This window comes from Bemisia tabaci, chromosome 5, assembly GCF_918797505.1.
Source record: "Bemisia tabaci chromosome 5, PGI_BMITA_v3".
Taxonomy (NCBI): domain Eukaryota; kingdom Metazoa; phylum Arthropoda; class Insecta; order Hemiptera; family Aleyrodidae; genus Bemisia; species Bemisia tabaci.
Genome location: NC_092797.1, coordinates 44271167 through 44281636, shown reverse-complemented (window position 1 = coordinate 44281636; position 10470 = coordinate 44271167). Strand labels below are relative to the sequence as shown.

At 37.4% G+C, this 10470-nt stretch overlaps 2 protein-coding genes across 4 annotated transcripts in view; both read right to left on the bottom strand.

Moving 5' to 3' along the window:
* Positions 1-436: 436 nt before the first annotated feature.
* Positions 437-3672, bottom strand: LOC140224665 (proton-coupled amino acid transporter-like protein acs). The gene is made up of 3 exons (XM_072300759.1): positions 3566-3672; positions 2932-3107; positions 437-681 (listed from the first exon to the last, which is right to left on the bottom strand). The coding sequence occupies exons 1-3, from the start codon at positions 3670-3672 to the stop codon at positions 437-439; spliced, it is 528 nt and encodes a 175-aa protein (XP_072156860.1).
* Positions 3673-5993: 2321 nt separating this feature from the next.
* The window catches only part of LOC109031962 (glutamate transporter polyphemus), a 34438-nt gene continuing 29961 nt past the window's right edge, over positions 5994-10470 (bottom strand). For all 3 annotated transcript variants that reach the window (XM_072300791.1, XM_072300789.1, XM_072300790.1), the window contains exons 3-5: positions 10071-10221; positions 9245-9366; positions 5994-6260 (exon numbers count right to left, since the gene is read on the bottom strand). In XM_072300791.1, coding sequence (XP_072156892.1) covers positions 6194-6260; positions 9245-9366; positions 10071-10221 — 340 coding nt within the window. In that variant the 3' untranslated portion in view covers positions 5994-6193. The remainder of the gene's footprint in view (positions 6261-9244; positions 9367-10070; positions 10222-10470) is intronic.

Here is a 10470-nt window from a genome sequence, read left to right as displayed (position 1 = left end):
GAGTGTTAATAGTTGCATCCAAGCATTGTTATCGACATTGTCACCAGTCTGATATTAGTAAAGGGCATCACATAATTATATTTTTCTTTTCAATACAAGAAATGTATAAGTAAGTGTTAATCGATTGTAGTATATTGCCATGCAGGTTTAATATTGTCGATTTAAAATATAACTCTTTAGTGGCCTTTACTGACACAAAAGTAGACATGGTTGCTTGGAACCTTTTTGGCCTCTTTTTTAATTTTTTTTATATTAAACATTTATAGCCGCCATAATTCTGGGGTCACAATTTTGGACCCAAATTGCGGAACATTTTATACGGCAGAAAATTAATCACGCAAAAACAATGTGTAAAAAACTAACGGAAGTATATTTTTACAATATTGATACAAACTATGCTAGGTATTAAAAATCACAGATCTATGTGGATTGAAGACTAGAATGCAGTTCCGTAAATTTCTCGGACGGTTGTACTGAGAGATATTACGGACGCAAATACACCTACGATCATTATGATAATGGTTCTTGAAAGGAAGAAAGCAAATTTAATCCCTGTGTATTTGTTCCAGAATGTGAGGGTGTATATGATGCTGGGAAACCATATACCAAGGGTAGGAACCATCAGTGATCCCGTGAATGCCATGACTAACTCCAAATTTGGTATTGCAATACAGCAGGCGACTGAAACAAATTGGGAATGCTAATTTAGTGGAATTCTGTATAAATGATTCGTCAGTGAAATCTTTGAATTACAAATCATACTTTGCTGCAATGCATGGCATTGAGTACTTGGCTGCGATAGGATTGCAAGAATGCTCCTTTTTTACTTTTTCGGATTGCACGAATGTTGCTGGTACCGAAAACTCACATATTTGCACAAATATTCAATATTCAACGAGGAAGCGTTAATCTGGCAACCCTGGTTTTTTTTTTGGTAGATAAAACTTCGCGGAGGACCGTTCATTCCATCTTTACTTAGGGGAATGTCTCTTTTCGATGGAAAGCCCTCGCAGCACGAATGGCCCAGAGAGCTTTCATAGACATTTAAAAAGTGAAGTAGGGGTTACACGGCCACCAACTACTGAAAATACTACACGCAAAACATCGTAGAACAACCATGTTCAAGTTTTTCAAGAGATGAATAGGTAGATTCAAAACCCGACGAGTGCACTGAAAGAAGGCGTATATTTATCTATAATTGCAACGTTATACACCACTTTTAAGTTTTATTTCTAATAAATGTTTTGTAAGGCTATACACAGCTTTTCTGAAAAGTTTTCGCACATTTACTTAAATTAATAATAATATAAAACAAAAATTATGTTTTATTTTTAATAAATGTTTTTTAAAAGCTGCAAAAAGTTTCTCTGAAATGCTTCCAAATTGACTAAAATGTTTGAGTTTACCTAAATGATCTCAATTAAATTATTGACAGTTTCACCGCGATATTTTCTCCTAACGTAACAACAAAAAAAAGAATATCATTCGAGTTTCTAAATCGTTACAAAGAGGATACATGTTTTCCCTTTAATTATGGTAAAAACTGGAGCAGAAATGAAACACGAAGAAAGGATGATGACACGCAGTCCTATAGCATGCCTACAGTCTTGTAGGCGCTAATATGCGTTTCACGCGCACGCCGACTGACCGACTGCACTGCGTTTGGCGCAATGCGAGAAGTATTCAGGCAGTCTTGTAGGCGCTCACATGGGCTTGACGCTGACTGCACTGTTTGGTGTAGTACGTGAGGTATTCCTACAGTCTTGCAGGCGCTAATGTACGTTTAACACCGGTCGCAGTTTTTTTGGCGCGATTACTCGCGTTATTAGAATCATTACGGCATCGAATAATAGAGCTTAAAAGGCCTATGTTATGTCTACGCCGTATGAGCATTCCAACGTTGCCTCGTTTTTCCCGATGAAATATTTTTTTCGAGAAAAGTTAGGATAGTTCTTTATACCCACGACCATTAATAAATGTTTTCGCTTCCTTTATTGTCAGAAGGTAACATATCGATGGCTTGTCAAAATTCGTTTATTTTCAAAATGTTTTCTGTTTTCCCAAACTTCTACCTTAAATTAACTGCATTTTAAATTCGCGCATTCTTGTGGCAGATGTTAAGGTTTTTATTCTCGCAATCCTTGTGCGTTTTCCGGGCAATCCTCATTAGTGTTCTGCGACCTTTCGCGCAATTCTGGACTACTGGAGTACTTAAAGTTGTAATATCGTCATCCTCCGATCAAAGCATCACAAGCGCCATGCGGCATTTCAAAATTTCCGCCTCAATTTTATTTTTTTCGGAGAAATTTTTAGTTGAATCTGTTTGAAATTTTCACAGAATTTAATCGGCAACATTTTTGCATTCGGCAGCAGAAGCTAATTCAGTGAAATTTTCGGACAGTTTCGTTGAACAATTTATCTGTAAAAAATAAAATGTCAGCGGAAATTTTGAAACGTTGCAGGGCACTTGTAATAATTTGGCCAGAAGGCGACGATATAATGAAGTGAGTCGAGGCCATGTTCTGGTTGACGGAGTTCCGAGCCCGGTGAGCGCCGAGAATCGATCACCCTTTCGATATATTTTCGATCCAAAATGGCGATGAAGAACACGTTATAATTTTCATCTCCATCGTTTACATCGGATGGCCGGGTCTCCGTGTGTCGGAAACAATCGATAATGTATCGAAATGGTGACCCGGTGTGGCGCAGGAGTCACGGAATTAAGCTTGAAAGTAGCGCCAGCTCTCCCATTTAAATTATAAATCTATGACCTCCACGATACATTTGTACGATCAATAGATTTCAAATTTAAATTACTAGGATAATTATTTTGAGACAAATAAAAAATATAAATTAAAGTCTTGAAATTAACATCTGCCTTCAAAGAACATGAGCCTTTGAGAAAACAACGTTTTAGTGGATAAAACTTACTATTTGCACAAGTTAAAGCCGTGCGAAACACATACTCCCAGAAAATCACACGTTTGTTGTCCTCAAATCTCAATGCCAAATTTTTGTGCCAAAGTTGCTCAACAACAATGTAATTACACAGTGGGTAGGTCGTAAAAATGGATCCTGCCATCAGTATCCGAATCAAATCTCCGATCCTAGAAAAAAAGAATAGGAAAGAACGAAATTTGAGTTCATTAAGAATTAAATATATTAAATAAAATAAATTTCCTACAAGTTAACTTTAATGAAAATTACATAACCATGTATATATGAGCTTTCTCACATCCCAAATCGTTTTTTTTTACTGTTCGGTCTAGATTCACATAATTCCAATTTTTATTATTTTGTCCTATATTGGCTGATAATAACTGGTAAATAAGTCCGTCCTTTCCAATCACAATTTTAATCATTTTTAATGTTCGACCGACGGACAATAGTATTCTCATTCTTGTAAAAAATCAATCATCATACTTAATGGCTGCAATAAATTGTAGTGGAGGTGACGTAGGGAATACTAGCAATTGCAGCTCTCTTCTACGGCGCCCCTCATTTGAAAACTTAAAGTTCCTGAAATGCATTTGAAATTCATCCTTAAGTTACCTCTATTACTTACAATCCAGTCTGCGGTAGATTCAATGTAACGGAGCTTTTAGTTTGGCTTCCGTATGCCAGATAACCGAAGAAGCCCATGATAACATAGAGGACCAGATTTGGGACCATCGCTACATTTACAACACCGAAGGGAGATCCAAAACTGGCGGGCCTCCTTATTCTATTCTTTAACGGTACGACCTGCAATTCAAATTTGATTTGTACACTGTTACCTTGTGAAGCCGGTTCAAAACCCGGTGTTAGCACACACTGGATATCTTACATGACTGATAAAATAAGATATTTACTCACTTCAAATAATTTTAGGAGTTAGGATTGTACCTTGTCTATTTATCAATATTTACCAAAATTTGAAATTATTTTCAAATTTTCAGAATGAGTCTTTCTCTTTCTAATTGGATCGCATTTAGCAAAAAGGAACCCGTGCGATTACAGTGTTGTAAAAATGTTGCTCCTTCATGATTATCTCAATAATCTCCCAGGATAGCAAATATTTTTCACTTCCCACCAAAAATTGTTCATTGTAAAGGATTATGATCGTGTAAATTTTAATACATATTAAGTATTTTAAAAGAAAAGGAAAAGTTGCACGATTTTTATTTTTCTAAATGCGATCCAATTACCCAGAGGTCACATGTTTAATTCGGTGAGAATCGTAATTGTTGGTGTCACTATTTGAACGAGGACCTAACAAGAGAGTCGCACGTTCCTCATATGTGCCAGTGAGATCTAATTCTCATCCGTACATAAAGACCATTTTTTATTCGTCAGCCCGGCGTAACAGCCAAAAATGGAGCTAGCCCCATAGCATTGTAGCGTACCAATCAGAAGATTCCGAATTGAGTTTGTCTCTGCAGAGGAATAGATGCAACAAGATTGTGGCTTTTCTTTTGAGATGTATTAATACATTCATGCATGGACCCAACGGATGGTTTGATGAAGAGTTTAGCTGAGACCTACAAACACCTATATACCCCATCTAACTATTCCTCGATGAACAGGAACTTTGAATGAAACCACAATCGTAATAAATTACCAAATCCTTGCTAGTAAAAAATGAAGAACACCAGCGCAAGCTGGTGAGATGGCAAGAAAACGAATTTGCTTTTTCTTCTCTTATTATTTGTCGTGAGACATGCAAATTACTGGCGTGCGGTGAAGGATGAAAAATGCAGATGCGGGAAAAAATACGCAGGAAATATGATACCTCAGAGACTGACATTCACAATCCGATCAATGCCGAGGGTTCAATAATTTCCAGTGGCGCGGCGTGCTTTGCGATATATCGATTGATCTGTAATAGAAACCTATGGAAAAGGGTCGATACATAGGATTTTTGCAACGAAAACCCTAATAATTGGTTCTTTACCATAGCTTCAAAAGTAGAAAATCGATAATCATTCACGGCTCGCCACTGATGATTCCTCTCAATGCTCCTTGTCAGCGCCCCGCTGCAAGCACAACATTGTCAGCGTGTTTCCGAATGGCGTTTACATGGAAAGGAATCTCGTCTATCTCACATCGCCTGATTTTTAGGAGGAAGTTAGCGCCTTGAACCTACTCCAGATACACGTGACTCTGTATCGACGTGACGTGATGTAACGTCTGTCGGCACTCGAAGACGATTGGTTTTGATGAGTGGTTGGGTTGTAACATGGGTTGCACTGGAGCAGTAGGGGCCCTCCTTACATTAACTACATATACGTATTGCGTGCTTGAGGTGAGGGGATTAGAATCTATTTGGGGAGCGTACGGACATGTCGGTCTGTCGGTATTTTGGAGGTTAGGTCATGTAGTAGGATCTTCCGTTTTGAGGTGACTATATCTCAAAAGCTTGTCCACTGGGCTTTTCCCCATTCATTTTTGTCCCTCAAAGGATAATTCTAAAGTTCTAACATTTGAAGTGTGTACTTTTCCCTGAAGCTATCAAAATTTCGGATAAAATCACATTGATTTAAATGGGTAGAAAATGGGCCGATCCGCAGAACCGCGTTTTTTGGCTTTGAAATACGCCGAAATGATTTCAAACCTGACGATCTCTTCGGAAAGAATCCAGAGGCCTGTTTTGAACGAGGAAATTTCACTTTTGCCTTAAGAGTGGGGGTAAGGTGGGTCACAGCGCAGCTGAGGCGCTGCGCGCAACAAAATGATGACATTTGACAGCTTTTTCATCAACCTCAAAACAAGTATACCGAAGTTGAGGAGGCTAATATATCTCACAACTTTAGATAATAATGTACAATAATTGATTATAGCCCTTAAAACTATTCTCCACCATTTACAATGCTGCCAAATTTACTCGAGCCTGGATAGAAATTAGTGTATATTTTATTTTGTGCTTGAGTATGACTTTAAGAACTACAGCTATCGTGGTCTTGTGTGAAGAAAAAAAAGGTATTTTTTGAGATTTCCTTGACACTCACCATTCCGAAAGCTCCAAATGCGAAGAGAACTTGGCCAAAAAAAAGCGCGAAGTCCTTTAGTGATCCGGCCGCTTTCCTCCCTTCGAGCGTGATGGGCTGCGAGAAAATGAAATAAAATACAACCCCCACGCACCCTATCGCGCAACCAGTTCCTAAGGTCGACCCTGGCGCCAGGAACTTTAAATTTCTGATCCAGCACATCAAGATCAAAGGTCCGAGTAAGCATAATAGGTAAAATCGCACAGGAGCCGGAGAGAAGATGTGGTCACATATCTGAAATATATATAGGGAAGATTTTTTTAAGTTCATCGAAAATAAGTTTGTTTGAATGAGCAAAACGCACCCTATATTTGTCGATAGCTTGGTTTTCATTGCGTGTTAAAAGGAATAATCTTTCTGTTTGATTTATTATTTTTGCCAAACGATAATGCCTATACTAGGCTGGTTTCATTTCTAACAGTATCCTCAAAATCAGTAGTTCACCCCTTTGAGTCCGTCTCTAAAATACGTGATGCTCCGAGGGAGGAGGGGGGGTTGGAGCGAAGCGTTACGCAACGAGTTAAAAAGATTTTTTTCGAGTTATTGTAGAATTTTTCGTTTGTCGTCTGCGAGAAGAAGTTTTAAAGAACTCCGGAAATATTCTCTGCAACACTTTCACTTTTCCGCTTTTAATGGAAATGCCAGTCCATTCAAAAAATGTAAGATGAAAATTCGATTACTTTTAATAGAGATTAGGGGGGCTGGCAAGCGTTACGTACTCTTTTTAGAGGAGTCTAGAATAGCTGTACGGATTGTTACTGGAGGTGGGATGTGTCAAAAAACCGCAAATTTAGCGTTACGTAAATTCGAGACGGCCCCTTTTATTAAATTAATTTATCTATTTCTTCAAAAAATATTTCATCCAAATCAGCGTTTCCTTTCAAAAATAAAAGGAGAAGGTAGTAGTAGTGGTGGTGGTGTAATTCCAATGAAATAATCAAAGTAATGGAGTAGAATAAGGGAAAAATAAGGTAAATGAGACTTAATATCTCCATTATCAACTTTTTCCAAATAACTTTTCAGGTGAGCTGAATTTTCTCAAATTATCAAAATATCTATGCGCGCTTTTCAAGTATTAAACCCTTCAATTACATCAAAGAAAGTAAGCACTCAAGAACAGGTAGTCATAAAACAAATCATGAGGACTTCAGCTGGTGAGGCAACGTGGAGATTTGAACATACATTGTATGTTCGTCGTTCTGAAGATGTACTCTAATCTCAAGCATGCTGTTTTATAATTCGATCTTGTGCCTCATCATTGAGTTCATATTGAACCCTATTCAATGAGACTTCAGTTCCTCTGCATCATTATTCCGCCATCATTTTAGTGCTATGCACCACTATTGACACCCTGTGGAGGGTATAAAGCGACCGCAGCAGTAATGACATCAACATTATTAGAGTTTACTTTTAAAATATAAGGCCCCCAGAACAAAACAAGACGTGCTACATTATATCTCCAGTACCTCTCTGACTCTCATACTTTTTTTCCCCATTTTTTTTCCGTCTTAGCTCCTCTTAAAAATTTACTGGAATAAATTTCATGACTTTTGCGGAAATGAGCTGCTTTTGTTTAAATGTGTGATTTATGACCCAGAAGACGGCCCTTTGAGGGCGCTAGGCATCCTTTGGGGTTTCGGTCGTGTACCCCTAGTTATTCTCAAAGCTTCTTTCCATGCATGATCATTTGAATGACCCTTAAATCTGCAAGGAGTAAATGAAAACAGCTTGGCAACCAACCTCTTTGATATTATCAGCTATGAATATCGCATAAGGCCTTTATAGACGATCAAATTCCGAACCAATTCCGATCAAAGTAGACATGCTGATGACTGGTGGTCACCATCTACCATCAAATTTTGACGGGCCGCACTTTTTTGATCAAAGTGAGATCAGACAGGAGTGCCATCATTCATCATTTCCTGCCACAGGAAACGTTTCTGTCAAGTTTTCATTTTAAAATTAAGCAAATTTATGAATTTCAGACTGATGACTCCCGACACTTTGATGCTACTTTGATCGGAATTGGTTCGGGAATTTGATCGTCTATAGAGGCCTATAAGCGCAGTCTGCGCCAAACTCTAGCAGCACTAAAGCTGAATAACATATTATCCTGAAAATTAAAACGCAACCATGTCAATTTCGTTCTCTTTTACCCTGGGGGTAAGTATAGAGAATGGAAAATTTCGTTACACATAAAGTCATTATGAAGTGCATGCATTTAGATACGTCCATTTCCATCCGCTTAAAATTTGCATCCCGTTCGATTTGCAATGATGATGCCATGAAAAAAATCAGAAGAATCATAATGGTATTTCACCATCATTAATACTTAAAATAGTCTTCAAAAGATAAAACTAGAAACTTTTCAAGGTATGTAAGTACGATTAAAATGTTACATATCATAGAGTCGTTGATATCTATTCCAAATCAATTTCTAGGGATACAACTTTTTTGACGCGTAGGACCTGTTTTCGCCTATCTCATAAATGAAGGCGGACAAGGCTTTGTTCCTCTTTTGAAACCACGCTTCACAGTTTGGCAGCCTTTATTTTGTCGATTGAGAAAAATTACGTCTTACGTATCAAAATAGTTGAATATCCTTTGATTGACCTGTGTGTGCATCACGTTTTTATGGACGTATTGTAATGAGCGAAGGCTCCTTTGCTTGAACTAAGTAAAAATTATGTATAATACTCTTCCAGAAACAATAAAATAAATTTGAGGTAAAAGTAAGATCTTGTACTCAAATATTAGGAAAGATGCAATTTGAAACTACAGGAAAGACATTCGCAGGCGCTCTTCGACGACATTCTTATAAAATCCTGCCTTTTTACTTAATTTTATCATTGTGCAGCCGTCTCAATAATTGCAGAGGTTCGCAAATGACACGTTTGATGGTAAACTTTTTTGATTAGTTTTGAAAAAATCTCAAGAATGATTAACAGCACACTAGCCGCACTAACTAGAGCTGTTTTAAAAATGAGTGGCAAATATTCAATGGAGAACTCACAACGTTTCATTCGTGATTTTGAACCTAGGTCAAAGACAGGGACATAAAACTCGTAAAATCCATATGAACTCATGACTTCTATAAAAAATGTTCAAACGCTCTTTTTTTACAAGTGTGTAAGCGGGGTTTTACAACAGCAGATGACCTTTAGTTCGTCAATGCTTTGAGCTGGGCCTATGTTAAATATTTGATTAAACAATGTTACCTTGCAGTGTTTTTAAATCGTCTAGAATTTCCAGGGCCATATTCAAATGCGGCTTCCACGGTTTCCGGATAGGTCATTTGTGGAATTCGTTTCCGCCTGCATAGCTCATGTTCACTGTTTGACTGGAAAAGATGATAATGATATGAATTCACTCACAATCAGTACCTTAAGTGATGGCACCTTTGAAATGCTCACGAACAACGACCGTGAAATGAAATCATCGAAAGGGGAGAGAATTTAAAATTTTCAATCGTCGTTTGTAGAATTACCTGAAAGTTGTCAGTGTTAGAATACGATAATAGAGGCCCAAGAAATGGTGTAAATTGATGAAAACCAAAAACATCATAAAAGAAAATTTTTAATTGTTTTCATGACCGCACTCATAGAATTTTAAGCACTTAAGATGTGATTCAATGATTAAAATAAATATATCGCACGAATTTCAAAAATTATAAGTATCCGCGCGATGAATTGCCGCCCTACTGTTAAAAAGGCACGGCAAGGAAAGGAGAAAAGTTTTGCCGTATCGACGTTGAAACCACTAGAACAGTTATTTCGGCTTGCCGACGTAGCAGAATGGATAACTACTGAACATCAGTTCTCGAAAACATGCGTAACATTTCTTTCTATTGTCAAGAAAACCCTGTAAAAACTTCAAAATATGATATTTATTTGTCCTCCTTAAGAAAAAATAAAAAAATGAGAGCGGAGATTTTGAAACACCCGCAAATGAGATACGTGGTCTGGTAGTTTCATTCAGAGTCGATATTCTTCAGCATTTAATGAAATCCCTAATTCCAGCTATGAAACATTCCTAAAAACTTACGATCAAATGAACGGTGACAGTAGTTAAGATTCCAGCGAAAACGGTGCCCATAGTTCCAAGAATATATCCCGCGTTGTAAAAAGCTCTTGGCATGCCCAAGACGCCAGTTCCCACACTGGCTTTTATCAAAATGAGCAGAGCCTCGATATACCTGTTGAATTATTTCGTAATTGTTATTTGGTTGTTATTTGGTAATTTTGTACTTTATACATAGTTTTTTTTACTTTATTTAAAACTCTTGACTAGTTTAATGTCTTTGACCTGAAAGCGAAATCATGTAACTTCATTGCAAATTTTTAAAATTGACACTATTATTTTATTGATTAGATGAGAAAACAGCCAACTTTGTAGCTTGAATTTTTTTACAGAATATTCTGCTAAAAGAGAAGAAAAATGAAGG

Coding starts and splice junctions, on each gene's coding strand:
- LOC140224665 (XM_072300759.1), bottom strand. CDS start 3,672: ATGGTCCCAAATCTGGTCCTCTATGTTATCATGGGCTTCTTCGGTTAT. Junction 3,108..3,565: donor AATCTACCGCAGACTGGATT/GTAAGTAATAGA, acceptor CTTTTTTTCTAG/GATCGGAGATTTGATTCGGA. Junction 682..2,931: donor GGCTTTAACTTGTGCAAATA/GTAAGTTTTATC, acceptor AATTTGTTTCAG/TCGCCTGCTGTATTGCAATA.